This window comes from Amblyraja radiata, chromosome 4 (assembly GCF_010909765.2).
Source record: "Amblyraja radiata isolate CabotCenter1 chromosome 4, sAmbRad1.1.pri, whole genome shotgun sequence".
Lineage (NCBI taxonomy): Eukaryota > Metazoa > Chordata > Chondrichthyes > Rajiformes > Rajidae > Amblyraja > Amblyraja radiata.
Window position 1 is genome coordinate 114,124,852 of NC_045959.1, and position 27,597 is coordinate 114,152,448.

Consider the following 27,597-nt stretch of genomic DNA (forward strand, 5'->3'; position numbering starts at 1 on the left):
TTCGCATACCGTCCGAACAAATCCACGGATGATGCGGTCTCCCAGGTTCTGCACATCACTCTCTCTCATCTTGACAGCCAGAAGGGGGGCTATGTGAGGATGCTGTTCATTGATTTCAGTTCAGCTTTCAATACCATAGTCCCTACCAGACTTGCTGAGAAGCTGCTGGAACTGGGGCTGAACACTCCCCTGTGTGCCTGGGTCCTGGACTTTCTCACCGACAGGCCCCAGGTGGTTAAGATGGGAAGACATACCTCCAACCCCCTCACCCTGAGCACAGGATCCCCCCAGGGTTGCCTCCTTAGCCCCCTACTGTGCTCTCTGTACACACATGACTGTGTGGCCAGGTTCAGCTCCAACTCCATCATCAAGATTGCTGATGACACTGTGGTGGTGGGCCTGATCTCCGATAACGATGAGAAGGCCTACCTGGAGGAGGTGGCTGACCTGGCACTCTGGTGTCAGAACAACAGCCTCCTCTTGAATGGCACAGAAACTAAGGAGCTGATTGTGGACTTTAAAAGGGCACAACATCTGAGGACGTACACGCCACTGGAGATAAATGGGACTGCTGTGGATAGGGTGAGCTGCTTTAAATACCTGGGAGTCCACATCACAGAGGATCTGACATGGACAACACACACTGCCACGCTGGTGAGAAAGGCAAGGCAGCACCTTTACCACCTCAGGCAGCTGAGGAAATTCAGAGTCTCTCTGCGGATCCTCCAGTGCTTCTACTCTGGGGCTGTAGAAAGTATCCTGTCCGGTAACATCTCAGTCTGGTTTGGGAACAGCTCTGCCCAGGACAGGAAGGCTCTGCAGAGAGTAGTGCGTTCGGCCGAACGCACTATGGGAACTACACTCACCCCCCCTGCAGGACCTATACACCAGGAGGTGCAGATCCTGAGCCAGCAACATAATGAAGGACCCCTACCATCCCAGCAACGGACTGTTCCAGCCGCTACCGTCAGGCAAGCGTCTCCGCTGTCACGCTGTGAAAACAGAGAGGATGAGACGGAGTTTCTTCCCACAGGCCATCAGGACTGTAAACTCTAATCTCACCAGGGACTCATTTACTGTTGTGTCTTTTTTTTAAATGTAAATATTGATTCAGTTCTGTTGTTCTGTTGTTTTGCACGATCCACAGGCATTGCCAATTTCATTTCACTGTACATCTTGTATGTGTTTGTGACAAATAAAGTTGACTTGACTTGACTAACACTGTTGTACACGCACCAGGAACAATTTACATTCATGCCAATTAACCTACAAACCTGCACGTCTTTGGGGTGTGGGAGGAAACCGAAGATCTTGGAGAAAACCCACCCGGTCACGGGGAGAACGGATAGCGCCCGTTGCCGGGATCGAACCCGGGTCTCTGGCGCTGTGAGGCAGGAACTCTATCGCTGCGCCACCGTGTTGCCCTTATCATTAGGCATTTTTAAGGCGGAGATAGATAGATTCTTGATTATGACGGGTGTCAGGGGTTACGGGGAGAAGGCAGGAGAATGGGGTTAGGAGAGATAGATCGGCCATGATTGAATGGCGGAGTGGACTGGATGGGTCGAATGGCCTAATTCTGCTCCTATCACTTATGACCTTGTTCTCACCCAGCCCACAATGGCCTGTTCCTTTATCATCATCACTTCATATCTCTCCACATCACCATCATCTATATCTCTCGTCTCCCTCTCCCCTGACTCTCAGTCTGAAGAAGGGTCTCGACCAGAAACGTCACCTATCCCTTCTCTCCAGAGATGCTGCCTGTTCCGCTGAGTTACTCCAGCATTTTGTGTCTCTGTTTGGGTTAAAAGTGGTGCCCCGCTGTAAGATGGCGGCGGCGGTGGCGTTGATGCCCCGCAGTAAGATGGCGGCGGTGGTGGCGTTGATGCCCCGCAGTAAGATGGCGGCGACGACGCCCCGCAGTAAGATGGCGGCGACGACGCCCCGCTGTATGATGGCGGCGGTGAACATGCCCCGCAGTAAGATGGCGGCGATGAACATGCCCCGCAGTAAGATGGCGGCGGTGGCGGCGACGATGCCCCGCTGTAAGATGGCGGCGGTGGCGGCGACGATGCCCCGCTGTAAGATGGCGGCGACGACGCCCCGCTGTATGATGGCGGCGGTGAACATGCCCCGCAGTAAGATGGCGGCGATGAACATGCCCCGCAGTAAGATGGCGGCGGCAGTGGTGGTGGCGACGAGGCCCCGCAGTAAGATGGCGGCGGCAGTGGTGGTGGCGACGATGCCCCGCAGTAAGATGGCGGCGGTGAAGTTGTCCCGCAGTAAGATGGCGGCGGTGAACATGCCCCGCAGTAAGATGGCGGCGGTGGTGGCGTCGATGCCCCGCAGTAAGATGGCGGCGACGATGTGATGACGTCGATGCCCCGCTGAGGACGGCGTCATCATCTAGTTGCGCCGGACGTGCCCGGAGAGAGGCCGGGAAGGGCAGCGGCAGCGGTGGGAGCAGCAGCGATGGGCTCGGCCCGGGGTGGGGTGCGCGGCGGGCAGGATCAGTTCACCTGGGAGGAGGTGAAGGCCGACAAACACCGGGAGAACTACCTGGGTGAGAAGGGGGATGGGATGGGGGGGGGAGAAAGGGAAGAGGGAGGGGGGGGAAGAAGGAGGGAAGAGAGGGGGGGGGAAGAGAGGGGGGGGACAGAGACAGAGACAGAACAGAGACAGAGAAGAGAATGATGGGGGGGGGGGGGGCCTCCAGGGGGGGTGGGGAGAGAGGGATGGGGTGCGTGGGTTTTCTCCGGGTGCCCCGGTTTCCTCCCACATTGTAAATTGTCTGTCCCTGGTGTGTGGGACAATACTAGTGTACGGAGGTGATCGCTGGTCGACACAGACTCGATGGGCCGAAGGGCTTGTTTCCGCGCTGTATCTCTAAGGTCTAAAGCTGGATGGGCTGATCCTGTGGAGAAGGGCTGCTGGTCATTCCCCACAGCCATCAGGCTATTAAACCCGGCTCGGACAAAACACTGAACATTAATAGCCCATTATCTGTTTATTTGCACTTTATCAGTTTATTTATTCATGTGTGTAGATATTTATACAATGGTATATGGACACACTGATCTGTTCTGTAGTCGTGCCTACTATGTTCTGGTGTGCGAAAACAAAGCAAGAATTTAATTGTCCTATCTGGGACACATGACAATAAACACTCTTGAACTCCCTTGCCACTGCCATTCTGTTTTGACCACTCTGCTTGAAATGGTCTGTGATTTAGACTTTAATACTGCACAAAAACAGGCCCTTCTGTAAAGAAGTGTGAGGACACTCAGTCATTTAACTTCTTATAAAGTATTTTATTAAGAATACATGTAGAGACCATAGCATTAGCGTCTACCAGGTACTGCATCATAGATCAAACTGACCCTTAGCTAAGGTTGACAAAAATGCTGGAGAAACTCAGCGGGTGCAGCAGCATCTATGGAGCGAGGGAAATAGGCAACGTTTCGGGCCGAAACCCTTCTTCGGAGGGGGAGGCGGGGAGGAAAAAGGAAGAGGAGGAGCCAGAGGGCTGAGGGAGAGCTGAGAAGGGACCGAGCGGAGGTGTTCGGTGAAACAATCGCCAAGCCTATGCTTGGTTTCACCGATGTAGATCAGCTGACACCTCCGCTCGGTCCGCATTAACCAACCTGACCTCCCGGTGGCTCAGCACTTCAGCTCCCCCTCCCATTCCGAATCCGACCTCTCTGTCCTAGGCCTCCTCCACGGCCAGAGTGAGCACCACCGGAAATTGGAGGAACAGCATCTTGTATTGGGCAGTCTGCACCATAGTGGCATAAACATTGAATCCTCCCATTTCCAGTAGCCCTTGCTGTCTCCACCCCTTCTCAGCTTTTCCTCAGCCCTCGGGCTCCTCCTCTTCCTTTTTCCTTTCTTCTCCTCGCCCCCCCCCCACCCTCCATCAGTCTGAAGAAGGGATTCGGCCCAAAACGTTGCCTATTTCCCTCGCTCCTTAGATGCTGCTGCACCCGCTGAGTTTCTCCAGCATTTTTGTCTACCTTTGACCCTTAGTTAATGCATGGTAGACAAAAATGCTGGAGAAATTCAGCGGCTGAGGCAGCATCTATGGAGCGTAGGAAATAGGCAATGTTTTGGGTCGTGACCCTTCTTCAGACGTTGCCTCTTTCCTTCGCTCCAAAGATGCTGCCTCACCTGCTGAGTTTCTCCAGCATTTTTATCTACCTTCGATTTTCCAGTATCTGCAGTTCCTTCTTAAACATCTTAGCTAATGCATACACCACAAGATGGCCTAATGGAAACCTGGCATGGACCATGGATCAGATCGGTAATAGCGAACCAGACATGGATCAAGTCAGCAATAGTGACTGATCTACACCTTCAGCCTACCAAGTCCACACCGACCGGCTAAACCAGTTCTTCCTGCACACACTAGGGGCAATTTGCAGAAGCCAATTAACCTACAAACCTGTACGTCTTTGGAGTGTGGGCGGAAACTGGAGCAGGGAAAATGTGCAAACTGTGTACAGACAGCACTAGTGAGACCACACCTGGAGTATTGTGTGCTGTTTTGGTCCCCTAATTTGAGGAAGGACATTCTTGCTATTGAGGGTAGGTTTACAAGGTTAATTTCCGGGATGGCGGGACTGTCATATGCTGAGAGAATGGAGCAGCTGGGTTTGTACACTCTGGAGTTTAGTGGTGATATGTTCATTGAGAGGATATCTCATTGAAACATATAAGATTGTTACGGGTTTGGAAACGCAAGAGGCAGGAAACATGTTCCCGATGTTGGGGGAGTCCAGATCCAGGGGCCACAGTTTAAGAATAAGGAGCAAACCATTTAGAACGGAGATGAGGAAACACTTTTTCACACAGAAAGTGGTGATCTGTGCAATTCTTTGCCTCAGAGGGCGGTGGAGGCAGGTTCTCTGGATGCTTTCAAGAGGGCTAGATAGGGCTCTTACAAAATAGCGGAGTCGGGGGATATGGGGAGAAGGCAGGAACGGGGTACTGATTGGGGATGATCGGCCCTTTGCTGGCTCGAAGGGCCGAATGGCCCACTCCTGCATCTATTGTCTATTGTCACTCGTAGTCAGGATCGAACCAGGGTCTCTGGCTCTGAGAGGTGGCGGCTCTACCAGCTGTTTAGTTTATTGTCACGTGTACTGTGAAAAGGTTTTGTTGCGTGCTAAGCAGTCAGTGGAAAGACAATACATGATTACACTCGAGGCGTCGACTGTGTAAAGTAAGAAATGTTGCTGTGGGTGCAGAGATTTAAGAGTGTGGAGCGATTGTAATATGTGGTTGTAGATCTGCGTCTGTGGCAGGCACGGAAATAGCCGCCTGGGATGGTAGCAATAAATCCACTGCGCTGGATTTATTATATTAGTATAAAAATATTCAATAGTGTATTCAAGAGAGGTAGATATAGCTCTTGGGGCCAACTGAATCAAGGGATTATGGGGAGAAGGCAGGAACGTGGTACTGATTTTGGGTGATCAGCCACGATCGTGTTGAATGGCGGTGCTGGCTCGAAGGGCCGAATGGCCTACCCCAGTACCTATTTTCGTTGTTTCTGAATAAATATCTGGCTCGTGTTTGTCGGCGTGCAGGAAACTCGCTGATGGCACCGGTCGGCCGGTGGCAGAAAGGGCGGGACCTCACCTGGTACGCCAAGGGGAAGCAGACGGAGGCGGCGCAATCCCGGGCGGAGGAGCTGACGGCCGTTCGAAAAGCTGAACAAGAAGCCCTCATGGCAGCGCTGTGAGTTCCACATCCCCCCCCCCCCCCCCCCCCCCCCACATTACCTCCCTCCGCCGAAGGCTTGTGCTAGGTTCCATAGACTATGTTCATAACTGAAAGGAACAGAATTAGGCCATTCGGCCCATCATAGAAACATAGAAAATAGGTGCAGGAGGAGGCCATTCGGCCCTTCGAGCCAGCACCGCCATTCAATGTGATCATGGCTGATCGTCCCCAAGCAATAACCCGTGAACGCCTTCTCCCCATATCCCTTGACTCTGCTATCTTTAAGAGCCCTATCTAGCTCTCTCTTGAATACTGGATACTTTTAAGAGAGAGCTAGATAGGGCTCTTAAAGATAGCGGAGTCAGGGGATATGGGGAGAAGGCAGGAACGGGGTACTGATTGTGGTTGATCGGCCATGATCACATTGAATGGAGGTGCTGGCTCGAAGGGCCGAATGGCCTCCTCCTGCACCTATTGTCTATTGTCCATTGAGAATGGGGTTAGGAGGGAGAGATAGATCAGCCATGATTGAATGGTGGAGTAGACTTGATGGGCCGAATGGCCTAATTCTTCTCCTATCATTTACGAACCTTTGTGTGCTCACATAAATGAGGTGTGATTCTGTTTTTTGTTTTGTTTCTCTTTCTGTTAGAGGGTACAAGAATCCCAAAAGGAAGCCCACTGGTGTAACCAAAGAGGTAAGCAGTATGTACTATAGGACAAAACAAAAACATGTGTAGAATTAATTGTGTATAACATCATGCGATAGAATAGACAATAGGTGCAGGAGTAGGCCATTCGGCCATTCGAGCCAGCACCTGCCATTCAATGTGATCATGGTTGATCATCCTCAATCAGTACCCCGTTCCTGCCTTCTCCCCATATCCCCTGACTGCTATTTTTAAGAGCCCTATCTAGCTCTCTCTTGAAAGCATCCAGAGAACCTGCCTCCACCTGAGGCAGAGAATTCTGCAGACTCACAACTCTCTGTGAGAAAAAGTGTTTCCTCGTCTCCGTTCTAAATGGCTTACTCCTTATTCTTAAACTGTGGCCCCTGGTTCTGGACTCCCCCAACATGTTTCCTGCCTCTAGCATGTGCAAGCCCTAATCAATCTTATATGTTTCAATGAGATATCCTCTCATCCTTCTAAACTCCAGAGTGTACAAGCACAGCCGCTCCATTCTCTCAGCGTATGACAGTCCCGCCATCCCGGGAATTAACCTTGCACAGTCTTTTACCCAGAGTATGTGATTTAAGAACCAGAGGCCATTGGTTTAAAGTGAGGGGGAGGGGGGGGGAAGATTTCATAGGAAACTGAGGGGTGTCTTTTTCACACAGCTGGGTGTACGGAACGGAGGTAGTTAGGGCAGGTACTATAACAGCATTTAAAAGACACGGATAGATATAACATGCTGGAGTAGTAATTCAGCTGGCCAAGCAGCATCTCTGGAGAGAAGGAATGAGTGATGTTTTGGGTCGAGAGCCTTCTTCAGACTTTAGGAAGGACCTAGATAGGAAAGGTTTAGAGGGATGTGGGCCAAATGCGGGCAAATAGGACTAGCTTAGATGGGGCATCTTGGTCAGCAAGCGTGAGTTGGGCCGAAGGGCCTGTTTCCAACCTGCATGACTGAATTTTAGGGAGAGTCATTATAGGCACAATGTGATCCTCTATATACCTGTCACAAGTTCACAAATTATAGGAGTAGAATTAGGCCATTTGGCCCATCGAGTCTACTCTGCCATTCAATACCATATAACCATATAACAATTACAGCATGGAAACAGGCCATCTCGGCCCTTCTAGTCCATGCCGAACACGTATTCTCCCCTAGTCCCATCTACCTGCACTCAGACCATAACCCTCCATTCCTTTCCCGTCCATATAACTATCCAATTTATTTTTAAATGATAAAATCAAACCTGCCTCCACCACCTCCACTGGAAGCTCATTCCACACAGCCACCACTCTCTGAGTAAAGAAGTTCCCCCTCATGTTACCCCTAAACTTCTGTCCCTTAATTCTCGTCATGTCCTCTTGTTTGAAACTTCCCTACTCTCAGTGGGAAAAGCTTATCCACGTCAACTATGTCTATCCCTCTCATCATTTTAAATACCTCTATCAAGTCCCCCCTTAACCTTCTGCGCTCCAAAGAATAAAGCCCTAACTTGTTCAACCTTTCTCTGTAACTTAGTTGCTGAAACCCAGGCAACATTCTAGTAAATCTCCTCTGTACTCTCTCTATTTTGTTGACATCCTTCCTATAATAGGCGACCAAAATTGTACCCCATACTCCAGAATTGGCCTCACCAATGCCTTGTACAATTTTAACATTACATCCCAACTTCTATACTCAATGCTCTGATTTATAAAGGCCAGCACACCAAAAGCTTTCTTTACCACCCTATCTACATGAGATTCCACTTTCAGGGAACTGTGCACAGTTTTTCCCAGATCCCTCTGTTCAACTGCATTCTTCAATTCCCTACCATTTACCATGTACGTCCTATTTTGATTTGTCCTGCCAAGATGTAGCACCTCACACTTATCAGCATTAAACTCCATCTGCCATCTTTCAGCCCACTCTTCCAACTGGCATAAATCTCTCTGTAGACTTATAAATTCTACTTCATTATCCACGACACCACCTATCTTAGTATCATCTGCATACTTACTAATCCAATTTACCACACCATCATCCAGATCATTGATGTACATGACAAACAACAGTGGACCCAACACAGATCCCTGTGGCACCCCACTAGTCACTGGCCTCCAACCTGACAAACAGCCATCCACCATTACTCTCTGGCTTCTCCCATTCAGCCACTGTTGAATCCATCTTGCTACTCCTGCATTTATACCCAACAGTTCAACCTTCTTAACCAACCTTCCATGAGGAACCTTGTCAAAGGCCTTACTGAAGTCCATATATACAACATCCACTGCTTTACCCTCGTCAATTTCCCTAGTAGCCTCTTCAAAAAATTCAAGAAGATTAGTCAAACATGACCTTCCAGGCACAAAGCCATGTTGACTGTTCCTAATCAGACCCTGTTTATCCAGATGCTTATATATATTATCTCTAAGTATCCTTTCCATTAATTGGCCCACCACTGACGTCAAACTAACAGGTCTATAATTGCTAGGTTTACTCTTAGAACCCTTTTTAAACAATGGAACAACATGCGCAGTACGCCAATCCTCAGGCACTATTCCCGTTTCTAATGACATTTGAAATATTATCCACTTTTATATTTCTCAAAAGTGTCAGTACTTCCTCTTCTTTGAATCTCATAGTTTCCATAGCTACTCTACTTGTTTCCCTTACCTCACATAATTCAATATCCTTCTCCTTGGTGAATACCGAAGAAAATAAATTGTTCAATTTCTCCCCCATCTCTTTTGGCTCTGCAGATAGCTGTCCACTCTGACTCTCTAATGGACCAATTTTATCCCTCGTTATCCTTTTGCTATTAATATAGCTGTAGAAACCCTTTCGATTTACTTTCACCTTACTTGCCAAAGCAACCTCATATCTTTTAGCTTTTCTAATTTCTTTCTTAGGATTCTTTTTACATTCTTTATACTCCTCAAGCACCTCATTTACTCCATGCTGCCTATAATTATTGTAGATCTCTCTCTTTTTCCGAACCAAGTGTCCAATTTCCCTTGAAAACCATGGCTCTTTCCAATTTTTACTATTTCCTTTCAACCAAACAGGGACATAAAGATTCTGTACTCTTAAAATGTCCCAATTTACTCCTTTTAAATCCTTTCGCATCTCCTCAAAGTTAGCCTTTCTCCAATCAAAAATCTCAACCCTAGGTCCAGTTCTGTCCCTCTCCATAATTATATTGAAACTAATGGTATTGTGATCACTGGTCCCGAACTGTTTCCCAACGCCTACCTCTGCCACCTGACCCGTCTCATTTCCTAACAGGAGGTCCAGCACCGCCCCTTCTCTAGTCGGTACCTCTATGTATTGCTGCAAAAAACTATCCTGCACACATTTTACAAACTCCAACCCATCCAGCCCATTTACAGAATGTGTTTCCCAGTCTATGTGTGGAAAATTGAAATCTCCCACAATCACTACCTTGTGCTTACTACTAATATCTGCGATCTCCTTACATATTTGCTCTTCCAATTCTCGTTCCCCATTTGGCGGTCTATAATACACCCCTATAAGTGTTGCTACCCCTTTCCCATTTCTCAGTTCCTCCCAAATAGCCTCCCTGGACGAGCCCTCTAATCTATCCTGCCAAAGCACTGCTGTAATATCTTCCCTGATAAGCAATGCAACACCTCCACCTCTTGCCCCTCCAATTCTATCACACCTGAAGCAACGAAATCCTGGAATATTTAGTTTCCAATCACAGCCCTTCTGCAACCATGTTTCACTGATCGCCACAACATCATACTTCCAGGTGTCAATCCAGGCTCTAAGTTCATCCACCTTTCTTACAATGCTCCTAGCATTAAAATATACACATTTAAGAAACCCACTCTCTCTTATTCTCTGTTTATTGTCTTTTTCTTCTCTCTCCCCTACATTTTGGGTCAGAGTGCTACCCTTCTCTGCCTCCTGCCTCACACACTGACTGCTAGCTTTCCCAATTTGAGTCCCTCCCCCCAACCGTTCTAGTTTAAAGTCTCCCCAGTAGCCTTTGCAAATTCCCCGCCAGGATATTGGTCCCCCTCGAGTTCAAGTGCACCCCGTCCTTTCTGTACAGGTCGCACCTTCCCCAAAAGAGGTCCCAATGATCCAGAAACTTGAATCCATACCCACTGCACCAGTCCCTCATCCACGCATTTATCCTCCACCTCGCTCCATTCCTACTCTCACTGTCGCGTGGCACAGGCAGTAATCCTGAGATTGTTACCTTTGTAGTCCTTCTCCTTAACTCTCTACCTAACTCCCTAAATTCTTCTTTCAGGACCGCTTCTCTTTTTCTACCTATGTCGTTGGTACCTATATGTACCACAACCTCAGGCTCCTCTCCCTCCCATTTCAGGGTATCTTGGACACGTTCAGACACATCCTTGACCCTGGCACCAGGGAGGCAAACTACCATCCGGGTCTCCTGACTGCGTCCACAGAATCGCCTATCCGACCCCCTGACTATAGAGTCCCCTATTACTATTGTCCTCCTCTTCTTTTCCTTACCCTTCTGAGCAACAGGACCGGTCTTTGTGCCGGAGGCCCGGCCACTGTCGCTACCCCCAGGTAGGCTGTCTCCCCCAACCGTACTCAAACATGAGTACTTATTTTCAAGGTGTACAGCCACCGGGGTACTCACCAGTCCCTGCCACTGCCCCTTGCCATTCCTAACTGTGACCCAGTTGTCTGCCCCCCGTGGTCTTGGAGTGACCACCTCCCTATAACTCCTCTCTATGACCTCCTCACTCTCCCTGAGCAGACAGAGGTCATCGAGTTGCTGCTCCAGGTTCCTAACACGGTACCTTAGGAGCCCCTTCTCGACGCACCTGGCGCAGATGTGGACGTCTGGAGGGCACTCAGACTCCATGACCTCCCACATCTGACATCCAGAACAGTAAACTGCCCTGGCCCTCATTCTCCCCCTTATCCTGGATACAATACAAAGCCTTACCCGGGATACAAGCCAATCAGCTGCTTCCTCTAGTCCGTTCGACCAATCAGCGGCTTCCTCAAGCCCACTTAATTTCAAGTGTGATCTGCGAATGGAACGTTGCAGATTTTAGCTCCTCCTCCCTCACCAACAGCTCCTGGGCCTCTGTTGAAACACGTCCCGCGCTGGGTTTTACACTCACCGCACGGAGGTCGCTCCTCCCTCACCAACGGCTCCTGGGCCTCTGTTGAAACACGCCCCGCGCTGGGTTTTTATACTCACCGCACGGAGGTCGCTCCTCCCTCACCAACGGCTCCTGGGCCTCTGTTGAAACACGGCCCGCGCTGGGTTTTTGAACTCACTGCACGGTGGTTGCTCCTCCCTCACCAACGGCTCCTGGGCCTCTGTTGAAACAAACCCCGCGCTGAGTTTTTGAACTCACCGCACGGAGGTCGCCCCTCCCTCATCAACGGCTCCTGGCCTTCAATCTCGGCTGATCTCTGCCTCCGAATCCCATTTTCCTTTCCATAAACATAGAAAATAGGTGCAGGAGGAGGCCATTAGGCCCTTCGAGCCAGCACCGCCATTCATTGTGATCATGGCTGACCGTCCCCTATCAATAACCCGTGCCTGCCTTCTCCCCATATCCCTTGACTCCACTAGCCCCTAGAGCTCTATCTAACTCTCTCTTAAATCCATCCAGTGACTTGGCCTCCACTCCCCTCTGTGGCAGTGAATTCCATTAATTCACAACTCTCTGGGTGAAAACGTTTTTTCACACCTCAGTCTTAAATGCCTTCTCCCCATAACCCATGACACCCATTCTAATCAATAGACAATAGGTGCAGGAGTGGGCTATTCGGCTCTTCGAGCCAGCGCCGTCATTCACTGTGATCATGGCTGATCATCCACAATCAGTACCCCGTTCCTGCCTTCTCCCCAGAAAATCAAGAACTTGCCATAAAAATATCCACTGACTTGGCCTACACAACCCTCTGTGGCAAATAATTCCACAGATTCACCACCCTCTGACTAAAAAAAAAATCCTTATCTCCTTCCTAAAAGAGTGCCCTTTAATTCTGAGGGTGTGACCTCTGGTCCTAGACTCTCCCACCAGCGGAAACATCCTCTCCACATCCACTCTATCCACAGCAAGCCTTTCATTATTCTGTAAGTTTCAATGAGGTCCCCTTCATTCTTCTAAACTCCAGCGAGTACAGGCCCAGTGCCGTCAAACGCTCATCATACATTAACCCATTCATTCCTGGGATCATTCTCGTAAACCTCCTCTGGACCCTCTCCAGAGGCAGCACATCTTTCCTCAGATATGGGCCCAAATTTGCTCACAATATTCCAAATACGGCCTGACCAGCGCCTTATAGAGCCTCAGCATTACATCACTGTTTTTGTATTCCAGTCCTCATGATATAAATGAATTTGCCAGTGTTTCATGTTTTAAACCCCATGGGGTAGTGTATATCTTGTGTGTGTGTTATGCAAACCACAAAGTGCTGGAGGAACTCAGTGGGTCAGACTCTAAAGTCGAAAGCAAAGTGGCAAGATGCGGCCTTTTTTTCACTTTAGTCTTCATTGCTTTTATGCATACACAAATACAACACAAATATAACAACGAAACATACAACAATGCAGTGAAACGTACAACAGTGCAGCAGGGGGTTCAGTTTACAATTAATGATGCAGTATACAGAATTATTTTCTTATTAAAACGTTTTCCAATAACTTACATTATAGACAATAAAATTATACAGTGTTGATGTCTTTATTTCCAAACTAATCCATTTTCCCCATTTTCTGTTAAACTCGACTTCTTTCACTCTTAGAGAATATGTGATTTTCTCCATCACAAATATTTCCTGTACGATGTCTAACCATTGGCTAAGTCTGGGTGGGACCGCTGCAAGCCAGTTTCTTGTAATGGCCTTTCTGCCAGCTGTGAGTAGGATTTTAACCAAGTAATAGACAATAGATAATAGGTGCAGGAGTAGGCCCTTTGGCCCTTCGAGCCAGCACCGCCATTCAATGTGATCATGGCTGATCATCCCCAATCAGCCTTCTCCCCATATCCCCTGACTCCCCTATTTTTAAGAGCCCTATCTAGCTCTCTCTTGAAAGCATCCAGAGAACCGGCCTGAGGCAGAGAATTCCACAGACCTCCCTTCAGCACCACTGTAGTTATATTACCCAGGTATAAAATGGAACACTTTTTGGAGCACCTCCTTTAATTCTGAATTCACTCTGTCCCAAAATGGTTCTATTTTTGGGCAACTCCAGAAGATATGTGCACGATTTGCGTCTGTTTGGCCACATTGCCTCCAGCATGCAGCCTTTTTAAACCACAATGTTGTCTGGTTTCAGGAGCTGGCCGAGGTGTGCAAGCGTGAGGGTGTGGACCCAGATAGCAAAGACGTTGACCGGGTGCTTGGCCTCGGCAGTTCACGGTAGGAAGAACGCAACTGCAGATGCTGGGTCACAAAAAAAACCCACTGTGCTGGAGGAACTCAGTGGATCAAAAGCAGCGCCTGTGGAGGGGGTGCTCAGGCACCGTTTCGTGTCAGGTGTTCACAAGCGATAGGAGCAGATCCGGCCCATCATGTCTCCTCTGCTATTCAATCATACTCTCCCTCTCAACCCCATTCTGCTGCCATCTCCCCATAACCTCTGACACCCGTACTAATCGAGAATCTATCTATCTCAGCCATTGACTTGGCTTCCACAGCCTTCTGTGGCAATGAATTGCACTGTATGAGGGCAGAAAGCTGGAAGAGAGAGGTGGGGGGGATGGGACAAAGCTCGACGAGTAATATAAGAAAGAACTGCAGATGCTGGTAAAATCGAAGGTGGACACAAAATGCTGGAGTAACTCAGCGGGTCAGGCAGCATCTCTGGAGAAAAGGAATAGATGATGTTTCGGGTTGAACCCTTTCTTCAGACTGAGAGTCAGGGTCTCCCTCGAAACGTCGCTTATTCCTTCTCTCCTGAAACATAGAAAATAGGTGCAGGAGGAGGCCATTCGGCCCTTCGAGCCAGCACTGCCATTCATTGTGATCATGGCTGATCGTCCCCAATCAATAAACCGTGCCTGCCTTCTTCCCATATCCCCTGATTCCACTAGCCCCTAGAGCTCCATCTAACTCTCTCTTAAATCCATCCAGTGATTTGGCCTCCACTGCCCTCTGTGGCAGGGAATTCCACAAATTCACAACTCTCTGGGTGAAAAGGGTTTTTCTCACCTCAGTCTTAAATGACCTCCCCTTGATTCTAAAACTGTGGCCCCTGGTTCTGGACTCGCCCAACATTGGGAACATTTTTCCTGTATCTATCTTGACCAGTCCTTTTATAATTTTATATGTTTCTATAAGATCCCTCCTCATCTTTCTAAACTCCAGTGAATACAAGCCTAGTCTTTTCAATCTTTCCTCATATGACTGTCCCGCCATCCCAGGGATCAATCTCGTGAACCTTTGCTGCACTGCCTCAATCACAAGGATGTCCTTCCTCAAATTAGGAGACCAACACTGTACGCAATACTCCAGATGTCGTCTTACCAGAGCCCGATACAACTGCAGAAGAACCTCTCTACTCCTATACCGAAATCCTCTTGTTATGAAGGCCAACATTCCATTAGCTTTCTTCACTGCCTGCTGCACCTGCACGCCAACTTTCAGTGACCGGTGTACAAGGACACCCAGGTCTCGCTGTACCTCCCCCTTACTAACCTAACCCCCTGAGATGCTGCCTGACTCGCTGAGTTGCACCAGCATTTCGTGTCTATCTTTGGGGCACACCAGCATCTACAGGTTCCTTCCTACACATTTGGACAGGTACATGGATAGGAAAGGTTTAAAGGGTCATGGGCCAAATCCAGGCAGGTTGGACTAGCGTAGATGTTCAGTTTAGCAACGCAGCATAGAAACGGGCAGACCAGCAGTCACCATGTACAATAGCACTGTCCTACACAGGAGGGAACAAGTTACAGTAGCCAATTTACCGACAGCCTTGTACGTCTTTGGCGTGTGGGGAAGAAACTGGAGCACCAGGAGAAAACCCACGCAGGTCACAGGGAGAACCTACAAACACCATACAGCCCGCATCCGTAGTTAGAATTGAACCCGGGTCTGTGGTGTTGTAAGGCAGCAACTCTACCGCTGGTCCTCCGTGCCGCCCCTGTTCTCCCTGTGACCGGGTGCTCTGGCTTCACTCCACATCCCAAAGACGCGCAGATTCGTAGCTGCCCCTGGTGTGTTGGGAATAGATGTCAAGCCAAGCCAACTTTACTTGTCACATACACATACAAGATGTACAGTGAGATGAAAGTGGCAATGCCTGTGGGATTGTGCAAAACAACAGAACAGAACAGAACAGAACCAGTATTTACATTAAAAAAAGACGCAACAGTCTTTACATTACATTTACAAAAACAGATTAGAGTTTACAGTCCTGACGGCCTATGGGAAGAAACTCCGTCTCATCCTCTCTGTTTTCACAGCGTGACAGCGGAGGCGTTTGCCTGACCGTAGCAGCTGGAACAGTCCATTGCTGGGGTGGTAGGGGTCCCCCATAATGTTGCTGGCTCTGGATCTGCACCTCCTGGTGTATAGGTCCTGCAGGGGGGGGGGGGGGGGGGTGGAGTGTAGTTCCCATGGTGCGTTTGGTCGACTGCAGAGCCTTCCTGTCCTGGGCAGAGCTGTTCCCAAATCAGATCGAGATGTTGCCGGACAAGATGCTTTCTACAGCTCCAGAGTAGAAGGATTGAAGGATCCTCAGAGAGACAATAGACAACAGACAATAGGTGCAGGAGGAGGCCATTTGGCCCTTCGAGCCAGCACCGCCATTCAATGTGATCATGGCTGATCATCCCCAATCAGTACCCCGTTCCTGCCTTCTCCCCGTTCCTGCCTTCTCCCCATATCCCCTGACTCCGCTATTTTTAAGGGCCCTATCTAGCTCTGTCTTGAAAGCATCCAGAGAACCTGCGTCCACCTGAGGCAGAGAATTCCACAGACTCACCACTCTCTGTGAGAAAAAGTGTTTCCTCTTCTCCGTTCTAAATGGCTTACCCTTATTCTTAAACTGTGGCCCCCTGGTTCAGGACTCCCCCAACATCGGGAACATGTTTCCTGCCTCTAGTGTGTCCAACTCTGAATGTCCTAGAACTAACTAGCGTGAAGGGGTGTTTGGTAAGTGTGGACTCAGTGGGTCGAAGGGGTGTCTCTTTGCTGTGGGTACGAACGACTCTCTAATTCAACCTGTTCCCCTTGCAGTGGCACGAGTTCCAGGATGACTCTAACCAAGGAAGACCGAGAAGCAGCCAAACTTGGACTGGCCATCTTCACGGTAAGGAATGGCACATTCTTCTCTCAATAAAGTTGAACTCGGCAATAGCTGACCAACTGGTACTGACTGATGAATTGTGCCTGCCTGTAGCGATATGATAGACCAGATAGAAACATAGAAAATAGGTGCAGGAGTAGGCCATTCGGCCCTTCGAGCCTGCACCGCCATTCAATATCATGGCTGATCATCCAACTCAGTATCCTGTTCCTGCCTTCTCTCCATACCCCCTGATCCCTCTAACCACAAGGGCCACATCTAACTCCCTCTTAAATATAGCCAATGAACTGGCCTCAACTACCTTCTGTGGCAGAGAATCCCACAGATTCACCACTCTCTGTGTGAAAAACAAATTCTCATCTCGGTCCTAAAAGACTTCCCCCTTATCCTTAAACTGTGACCCCTTGTTCTGGACTTCCCCAACATCGGGAACAATCTTCCTGCATCCAACCCCTTAAGAATTTTGTAAGTATCTATAAGATCCCCCATCAATCTTCTAAATTCTAGCGAGTACAAGGCCAGTCTATCCAGTCTTTCTTCATATGAAAGTCCTGACATCCCAGGAATCAGTCTGGTGAACCTTCTCTGTACTCCCTCTATGGCAAGAACGTCTTTCCTCAGATTAGAAGAGCAAAACTGTACGCAATACTCCAGGTGTGGTCTCACCAAGACCCAAGGCTCACCAAGGGCACCAAGATACAGCACAAGAACAGGCCCTTCAGCCCACGATGTCCGTGCGTAGCATGATGCCAAGGCCAACTCTTATCTACCTAAGCTTCTTCCCGCCTCCCCACTCCCACTTCGGTCTAGACCCGAAACGTCACCTATTTCCTTCGCTCCACAGATGCTGCCTCACCCGCTGAGTTTCTACAGCAGTTTTGTCTACCTTCGATTTTTCCAGCATCTGCAGTTCTTTCTTAAACACTACCTTTAGTTTAGTTTAGAGATACAGCGGGGAAACGGGCACTTCAGCCCATCGGGTCCGCGCCGACCAACGATCCCCGCACACTAATACTATCCTACACACACCAGGGACAATTTACAATTATACCATATAACCATATAACAATTACAGCACGGAAACAGGCCATCTCGACCCTTCTAGTCCGTGCCGAACACATAATCTCCCCTAGTCCCATATACCTGCGCTCAGACCATAACCCTCCATTCCTTTCCCATCCATATAACTATCCAATTTATTTTTAAATGATAAAAACGAACCTGCCTCCACCACCTTCACTGGAAGCTCATTCCACACAGCTACCACTCTCTGAGTAAAGAAGTTCCCCCTCATGTTACCCCTAAACTTCAGTCCCTTAATTCTCAAGTCATGTCCCCTTGTTTGAATCTTCCCTACTCTCAGTGGGAAAAGCTTTTCCACGTCAACTCTGTCTATCCCTCTCATCATTTTAAAAACCTCTATCAAGTCCCCCCTTAACCTGCGCTCCAAAGAATAAAGCCCTAACTTGTTCAACCTTTCTCTGTAACTTAGTTGCTGAAACCCAAAGCCATTAACCCACAAACCTGTACGCCATTGGAGTGTGGGAGGAAACTGAAGCTCCCGAAGACAACCCACGTGGTCACGGGGAGAACGTACAGACTCTGTACAGTCGGGTTCAAACCCGGGTCTCTGCTGCCGCCCGTGCTTAATCCATATCCCTTCATTCCCTGCATATCCATGTGTCTATCCAAAAGCCTCTTAAATGCCACAATCGTATCTGCCTCCACCACCACCCCTGGCACTCACCACCCTTTGTGTGAAATGATAACATAAAGATTATGTTACTAGACGAGAATTACATTTGACTGGACTGATGGGCCAGAAATGTGAGTTGAAATTCTACGAAGGCAGCTCATGATGTACATTTAGTTAACTAAACTCTGGGATAAACCAATACTTGCCCGTGTAACTAGGACTTCATTGCTTGCCTGACCTGCTGAGTTACTTCATCACTTTGTGTAAACCAGCATCTGCCGTTCTTTGCTTCAATCTTTTTATAGTGTTATACAGCATGGAAATATCCCCACACTGACTAACATGCGTTTATAGTCCCAGCCTCAACTACCACCTCCGGCAGCTCGTTCCATACACCCACCACCCTTTGTGTAAAAAAAAAAGTTACCCCTCAGGTTCCTATTAAATCTTCCCCCCCTCCCCCTCACTTTATACCTATGCCCTCTGGTTCTGGATTCCCCTAAATGGACACAAAAAGCTGGAGTAACACAGCAGGGCAGGCAGCATCTCTGGAGAGAAGGAATGGGTGACGTTTTGGGTCAAGACCCTTCTTCATAGCAAAAGGATTTGAGTATAGGAGCAGGGAGGTTCTACTGCAGTTGTACAGGGCCTTGGTGAGACCACACCTGGAGTATTGCGTACAGTTTTGGTCTCCTAATCTGAGGAAAGACATTCTTGCCGTAGAGGACGTACAGAGAAGGTTCACCAGACTGATTCCTGGGATGGCAGGACTTTCATATGAAGAAAGACTGGATAGACTCGGCTTGTACTCGCTAGAATTTAGAAGATTGAGGGGGGGATCTTATAGAAACTTACAAAATTCTTAAGGGGTTGGACAGGCTAGATGCAAGAAGATTGTTCCCGATATTGGGGAAGTCCAGGAGAAGGGGTCACAGTTTAAGGATAAGGGGGAAGTTTTTTCGGACCGCGATGAGCATTTTTTCTTTCACACAGAGTGCTGAATCTGTGGAATTCTCTGCCACAGAAAGTAGTCGAGGCCAGTTCATTGGCTATATTTAAGAGGGAGTTAGATGTGGCCCTTGTGGCTAAAGGGATCAGGGGGTATGGAGAGAAGGCAGGTACAGGATACTGAGTTGGATGATCATATTGAATGGCCTACTCCTGCACCTATTTTCTATATTTCTATGTTTCAGACCCTCCTCTGACTTGATTCCCCCTACTCTGGGTAAAAAAAATTCACCCTATAATTTTATACATCATCCCTCATTCTTCTGCATTCCTGCGTGCCCAACCTCTCCCTATAGCTCAGGCTCTTGAGTCCAGGCAACATCCTTGTGAAATGTACCCTTTCTATTCCTCTCAAGGTACTCTTAAAATGAATAAACTAAACTCTATTACCCTTTCCATCGATGCTGCCTCAGTGGGTGAGCGTTTAAATATCGGGGGAAATCAAGGAACATGGTTTAGTTTAGTTTCGAGATCCCGCGTGGAAACAGGCCCTTCGGCCCACCGAGTTCGCATCGACCAGTGATCCCCGCACACTAACATTACCCTACACACGCACCAGGGACAATTTTACATTTATACCAATCAAATGAACCTGCAAACCTGTACGACTTTGGAGTGTGGGAGGAAACCGGAGGTCTCGGAGAAAACCCACGCAGGTGACGGGGCGAACGTACAAACTCCGTACAGACAGCACCCGTAGTCGGGGTTGAATCCGGGTCTCTGGCGCTGTAAGGCAGTATCTCTACCGCCCCATGCCACGTCCAAGATCTGCGATTTAGCATTTGGACCCGTGAGGTCCAAACGAAATGCCGTTTCTGCAGCCATACATTACAACAATAGACCCAAGACACACATATTTTACAATAAACATCCATCACATTGCTGGATGGAAGGCCCAAAAAAACTTCTCTCTCCACTGACACTCTCCACCACATGTCAGAGTCAAAGTAAAGCCCCGGAGGGCGATAGGCGAATTGTCCCGTGGCCATAACCCACGCCGGGTAATGCAAGTTCGCGCACGGGTCTTGTGTTAGAGCCCCCGGTGCGCGCTCGCAGCCCGCCGCCATTCCAAGCCGCGCGGGGCGGTGCTGTAAGGCCCCGCTCCAGGAGCTCTTCAACCCCCGCAACTCGGGCGGGAGAAGTCGCCGTTGCGGAAGCCCCGAAAAGCGGTCTCCCTCCAGGGACCCGCGGGCTCCTGGTGCCGTCCGCCAAACCCGCAGTTGCAGCCACCGAATCTACGGGGGTCGGGCCGCAGCAGGTCCACCACAGCTCCTTCATCAGAGATACAGGGTGGAAACAGGCCCTACTGCCCACTGAGGGAGTACAGCGTAGGTTTACAAGGTTAATTCCCAGGATGGCGGGACTGTCATATCCTGAAAGAATGGAGCAGCTGGGCCTGTACACTCTGGAGTTTAGAAGGATGAAAGGGATCTTATTGAAACATATAAGTTTATTAAGGGTTTGGACACGCTAGAGGGAGGAAACATGTTCCCGATGTTGGGGGAGTCCAGAACCAGGGGCCACAGTTTAAGAATAAGGGGTAAGCCATTTAGAACGGAGCTGAGGATTTTTTTTTCTCACAGAGAGTTGTGAGTCTGTGGAATTCTCTGCCTCAGAGGGCGGTGGATGCCGGTTCTCTGGATACTTTCGAGGGAGTGCTAGATAGGGCTCTTAAAGATAGCGGAGTCAGGGGATATGGGGAGGAGGCAGGAACGGGGTACTGATTGGGGATGATCAGCCATGATTACTTTGAATGACGGTGCTGGTTTGAAGGGCCGAATGGCCTCCTCCTGCACTTATTGTCTATTGAGACCACACCGACCAGCGATCACCCCGCACACTAGCACTATCCTACTTGTTGACTACCTCCACCGATGTTGTGCAACATCCCTGTGTTCTCGAGTTTCTCTTTCTCTCCGGTGTCATCCGTGCCTTCTCTGCTCTTGTTACAGCACCATAAATGCAGTGAGGAGGAGGAGTCAGCGAGTCAAAAGCGGAAACCAGAGAAGGAGAGTGCAGAACCGGAGACCGAGAGGTGAGAGGACAGGAGTGGAAAAAAGTAGCTTCCGTTCAGTTGCCCCCCCCCCCCCCCCACCTTTGGCTTAACATTTCTCTCCTAGAGTCACAGAGTGATACAGTGTGGAAACAGGCCCTTCGGCCCACATGTCCCAGCTGCACTAGTCCCACCTTGGTCCATTTCCCTCCAAAACCTGTCCTATCCATGTACCTGTCTAACTGTTTCTTAAACGTTGGGTTAGTCCCAGCCTCAACTACCTCCTCTGGCTGCTCGTTCCATACACCCACTACCCTTTGTGTGGAAAGTTACCCCTTAAGAGTCCTATTAAATCTTTTCCCCTTCACCTTGAACCTATGTCCTCTGGTCCTCGATTCCCCCAACTCTGGGCAAGAGACTCTGTGCGTCCACCCGATCTATTCCTCTCATGATTTTGTGTCATTGTGTCCCCTCTTTATCTTGACACCATTTTGTCTCCTTTTCATCCCCAGCCTTCGTTCAACCATCTCCCAGTCAACACTCCCTCGATTCTATCCACATCACTTTACAGGCTTTCTCCCATCTCACCCTCTCTTTTGCAGCCCTCTACCCTCTACCCCAATCAGTCCGAAGCAGAATCCTGATCAGAAATGTCACCCATCCATTCCTTCCGCAAATGCAGCCTGACCCCCTGAGTTACTCCAGCTCTTTGTGCTTTACTCAAGATTCTGATTCAAGATTCAGAAGTTCATGTTCAGAAGTAATAGGAGCAGAATTAGGCCATTCGGCTCATCAAGTCTAATCCTCCATTCAATCATGGCTGATCTATTTTCCCCTCTCAACCCCATTCTCCTGCCTTCTTCCCGTAACCCCCCGACACCCGTACGAATCAAGAATCTATTAATCTCTGCCTTAAAAATATCCACTAACTTGGCTTCCACACCTGTGGTAATGAATTCCACAGGTAATGAATCACCTCTCTGACTAAAGAAATTCCACCTCCTCTCCATACTGAACTTCCGTTGAACTGAAGATGGGTCTAGACCTGAAACGTCACCCATTCCTTCTCTCCAGAGATGCAGTGTTTCCACTCTGAAGGAAATTACCCGAAATTCAGGAAATTCTGGTTGTCTTCAGGTAATTTTTGGGAAATGAAATAATTTCAGGAAATTTCCGCACCTGGCCCGCGAAGGGGTGTAAAGGTAACACACACACAGCTCTGCCGGTTTGGTGCTCAAAGGTTTAAACAGAGCTCTGTCAGTTTAACGGATGGGAATTAAAACAAAGAGCGGTCGGCTGCAGCGCTATCAGTTCTAAATATAGCGCTACTGGCTGGAGCTCTATGGGCTTTACACATAACGCTATGGCCACAGCGCCATGAGTCACAGAATGTTCGGGAAAATTCTCGTATAAAAACGAGTCTTTGGAATTCTCTTTCTCAGTGGAAGTTGATCCTTTGATTATTTTTCAGGCAGTGGTAGAATTTTGGATAAAGGTGGTGAAAGGTTACCCGTGGGATTGCAGTTCCATTGGGATTGGCCTCGATTTTACAGAACGATGGGTGGGCTCATGGAGCATTGAGGGAGGGGTGGAGAGAGGGTGGGGTGGAGAGAGGAAGAGGATGGAGAGGGGAGGGAGAAGGAGAGGGAATAAGAGGGAGGGAGAAAAAAAGGGAGGGAGGGAAAGGGGGAGGGAGAGAGAGAAGGGAGAGAAGGAGCGGGGATGGAGGGAGGGAGAGTGAGGGAAAGGTAGGGAGGAGAGGGGGGGAGGCGAGAAGGGAGGGGGAGGGAGAGAAGGAGGGGAGGGAGGGAGGGCAAGGGGGATGGAGAGAGGGGAGGGAGGGAGAGACACATGAGAGCATGTTGAAAAAACGAAGACAACGAAAGCTGCCTTGCATAACACTCTACAAGTGAGTGACAGAAGCGGGCAGATACGGTGTAGTTCCATAGATCTGTTTTGCCTTGTTCTTTGTGTTGTTAACGTGTGCCCGCGAAAAAAACCCAACAACAAATAGCACGCAGGAAGCATTTTGAAAATTTCAGGAAATACCATCAGATTTCAGGAAATTTGTGATTCTCTTTCAGGAAAAAAAATGTTTGCGGTGTGCAGGCATTGCAGGGATGCTGCTGAATTGCTCCAGCATTTTGTGTCTATCTTCGGTTTAAACCAGCATCTGCAGTTCCTTCCTACAGTGTGAATGTAGTATTCCTTGCCCTCTGTGCCCCAGTTTCTATTGTTGCTGTTTGCTGCTCATTGATAAACAGCCCTGTGATCTAAAATGGGGTTGGATTAACACTGGAGACTTTCAGAGGGTCCCCAGCTGTACTCGCAGTAAGCTGCATGCAATTGAGGTGCAGTCACGATAATTGAGGGGCTTTATTTTGTTGAGAGCAAATGTTTTTTCTAGTAAGGTCGGGGGGAGCCCCCCCCCCCCCCCCCCACCACGGGTACCATGTAATCCCGTGCTACCTGCTCCATGGTCGGATAGTCAGCGACTAAACCGTCTCCCCCACCTGGTGTGCCAGGTGAGGAGGGGGCTGTGGACCCCCAGCAGGACCAAAAACAAGACATGTCAAAGGGCGGATGAGCTCCTAGCGAGCCAACGGCGATCCACACTTCAGTAGAAGTTGCGATCACTGTCGTACACGGCATTGTAAGGCACCCGTGCCCACTGATGTTTGCAACGATGATGTTGATGATCTCGTAAAAGGGGTGAGAATGTTCTCCTATTTGTGAGTGATTGGACAGTTGTCTGAATCTGCCCATCCCATAAGCTGTGCCATTTTGAGCTAACGTGTTCTTAACATTTGTGTGAAGAAGGGTCACGACCTGAAACGTCACCTCTCCATGTTCTCCACAGATGCTGCCTGACCCGCTGAGTTACTCCAGCACTCTGTGAAAATTCACCTATTCATGTTCTCCAGAGATGCTGCCTGACCCGCTGAGTTACTCGGTGTCCTTTTAGTTTAGTTGTTTAGAGATACAGCGCGGAAATAGGCCCTTTGGCCCATCGAGTCTGTGCCGACCAGCGATCCCCATGCACGAGCACTATCCTACATACAATTTACAATTTTACCAAAGCCAATTAACCTACAAACCTGTACGCCTTTGGAGTGCGGGAGGAAACCGGCGATCCTGGAGAAAACCCACGCAGGTGACGGGGAGAAGGTACAAACTCTGTACAGACAAGACCCGTAGTCAGGATCGAACCCGGGTCTCCACGCTGTAAGGCAGCAACTCTACCGCTGTGCCACCGTGTAACCCATCACCATCTTTGTTCCCACTCTAGGTCAGTGAGTCATAAGCGACACAAGAAAGAGAAAAAACACAAAAGGGAAAAGAAGGAGAAGAAGAAGAAGAAGCACAAGAGCCAAGAAAAATCATGTCCAAAGACGAAGCATCGAGACAGGTAAATACCAGGGAAGGCACTGGGTGATGTGGGGGACAGGCTTGGCATTGTACATTTGCAGCATCTGGAGACAAAGGAATGGTTGATATTATGGGTCGAGACCTGCATCAGGACAGAGATCCACTGCCTCACAGCGCCAGAGACCCGGGTTCAACCCTGACTTACTGTAAAGATACAGCGTGGAAACGGGGCCCTTCGGCCCACCGTGTCCGTGCCGACCGACAATCGCCGCGTACGTTAGCACTATCCTACGCACTCGGGATCATTTACAATTTATGGAAGCCAATTTGGAGTGTGGGAGGAAACCGGATAACTTACAATTTCCAGAAGCCAATTGGCTGACAATTAACCTAAAATCCAGTTAGTCTTTGGAGTGTGGGAGGAAACCGGAGCACCCGGAGGAAACCCACACAGACAGCACGCGTAGTCAGGATCGAATCCGGGTCTCTGGCGCTGTGAGGCTTCGGTTTCCTCCCACACTCCAAAGACGTGCAGGTATGTAGGTTAATTGGCTTGGTGTATGTGTAAATTGTCCCTAGTGTGTGTGTGTAGGATAGTGTTCATGTGCGGGGATCGCTGGTCGGTGCGGACTCGATGGTCCGAAGGGCTGGTTTCCGAGCTGCATCTCTAAACTAAAAAAAAACTAAGATCTCCTCCAAACTTTGCCTCTCTCTTTTTCCCCCTCTGCATCCTTGTGCAGTTATGACCTGAAACATCCACTATTCCTTTGCCTTCACCATTGCTGTTTAATCCACTAAATTCCTCCAGCAATTTATATGCTCCAGATTCCAGCATTCTCTGCACCCTGTGTCTCTCATTGAGAAGATGCATGGGAATATAATAATTCCATGAAAAGATGAAATAGATTGGATAACTATCAATTATCGAAGAGGACTTTTAAGGCAAAGGAGATAGACTAAATCTGTTGGGCCGGGGATGTCACAGATAACACCTACATGCAATAACATTCTTGTCAGAACTTGGGGAGGCACAGTGGCGTGGCGGTTGTGTTACTGCCTCACGGCGCCAGACTTGGGTTCGACCCTGACAAACGGTGTTTGTATGTTCTCCCAGTGACCTGCGCAGATTTGCTCCCACACTGCAAAGACGTACAGGTGTGTATGTCAATTGGCTTCGATTACATTGTCACTAGTGCGTGTAGGGCGGTATACGGGGATCGCTGGTCGGAGCGGACTCGGTGGGCCGAAATGCCTGTTTCCGCGCCGTATCACTAAACTGACAAAGATGGGTGATAAGGACAGTGTGAAGTAAGATTCATGCAGGAGTTTTAAGTAATTCTTGGGAGTATGGTATGTCAACTAGCTAGCTAGCAGACCAATTTCCCTCCCGGGATGAATAAAGTTCTATTGTATCCTAGGCAGGGTTTGGTGTAACAAAGTCAAGAGAAGGCAAAGAATGAATAACTGCAGTGGAGGCAGGTTCTCTGGATGCTTTCAAGAGAGAGCTAGATAGGGCTCTTGAAGATAGCGGAGTCAGGGGATATGGGGAGAAGGCAGGAATGGGGTACTGATTGGGGATGATCAGCCATGATCACATTGAATGGACCGCCATTCTGGCTGGCTCGAATGGCCAACTCCTGCACCTATTGTCTGTGTACGGGGTGATCACTGGTTGCTGTGGACTCGGTTTCACACTGTAGCTCTAAACTACACACCACCTAGTTTCCTATAATTGATGGAAACTGCCAGATTCAGTCAAGAGTCAAAAGTAGTACAAGATCAAATTGTTTTTGAACTTCCACTTAGTTTTGTAAATTTAACCAAAGCAGCACAAGTTTATAAGCATAACACCTCTGTTTATGGTGTTTAGGACAAGCTGGCAGTTGTCCAAGGACATAGTTCCCATTCTGGTTTAGCCATGTGTGAATGATGTGGTGGTACGCCAGAGACCTGGGTTCGATCCTGACCTCGGATGGTGTTTGTGCGTTCTTTTTGTGACTGCGTTGGGGGGGGGGGGGGCTACAAATGATGTATTTCTCACGGGGTGCATTATTTGGACTGGTTACTTTTTGTCTTCTAACAATTTTTCTTCTCCATTTTCTAGAAAGCATCACCGTTCAGAGCAAGAAGTAGATGAACAGCGCAGATAACATATTCATTCCACAGCAGTAGAACCTCCCTATGCTCATTGTATCCATGGGCTGGACTTAGCAGCAAGGGTTGCTTCAATGGGCAGAATGATCTCCCGAGAATCAGTAACTTGAATAGTTATGTACTGAAGCAAATGTATTTCGCAGCTATGCGTACCTATCAATTTAGAATTTAGCCATGTGAATTTTGTTAACGCCTTTTAATCTAAGAGACTAGCGACAGGTTAAAATAAATCTATCCCCTGAACTAGCAGCAGTCCCACTGTTCCTGCCTTTAAATGCAGGGATTGCAGTTACTTATAGAGATTTTTTGGCCCAAGATGTAAAAATGTTTATTGTTTTATTAAATAAAATGCTGTTCAAATAATCCATGTACAGATTCATTGTTTAAAGGGACTTTGTGATTGATTGAAAGATGCAGCATTGGAAAAAAGCCCTTTGGCCCACCAAGTCTACGCTGATCATCGAATACGAGTTGTACAGAGCCCTTGTGAGACCACACCTGGAGTATTGTGTACAGTTTTGGTCCCCTAATTTGAGGAAGGACATTCTTCCTATTGAGGGAGTGCAGCATAGGTTTACAAGGTTAATTCCTGGGATCGCAGGACTATCATATGCTGAGAGAATGGAGCAGCTGGGCTTGTATACTCTGGAATTTAGGATGAGGGGATCTCATTGAAACATATAAGATTGTTAAGTGTTTGGACAC

At 48.7% G+C, this 27,597-nt stretch overlaps 1 protein-coding gene across 1 annotated transcript; it reads left to right on the top strand.

Annotated features, from left to right (window-relative positions):
- The first annotated feature begins 2,428 nt into the window (after positions 1–2,428).
- On the top strand, positions 2,429–27,255 carry c4h1orf35 (chromosome 4 C1orf35 homolog). The gene is made up of 8 exons (XM_033020280.1): positions 2,429–2,566; positions 5,592–5,742; positions 6,380–6,425; positions 13,697–13,779; positions 16,603–16,675; positions 21,329–21,411; positions 24,659–24,778; positions 26,843–27,255. Exons 1-8 carry the CDS (start codon positions 2,476–2,478, stop codon positions 26,886–26,888), a joined length of 693 nt encoding a protein of 230 aa, XP_032876171.1. The 5' UTR covers positions 2,429–2,475; the 3' UTR covers positions 26,889–27,255.
- Positions 27,256–27,597: the final 342 nt, after the last annotated feature.

Excerpts from the sequence above, each read along its gene's own strand:
- c4h1orf35 (XM_033020280.1), top strand. The coding sequence starts at position 2,476 with ATGGGCTCGGCCCGGGGTGGGGTGCGCGGCGGGCAGGATCAGTTCACC. Across the intron at positions 2,567-5,591 it reads ACACCGGGAGAACTACCTGG|GAAACTCGCTGATGGCACCG; the intron begins GTGAGAAGGGGG and ends GTCGGCGTGCAG. Across the intron at positions 21,412-24,658 it reads GCAGAACCGGAGACCGAGAG|GTCAGTGAGTCATAAGCGAC; the intron begins GTGAGAGGACAG and ends TTCCCACTCTAG.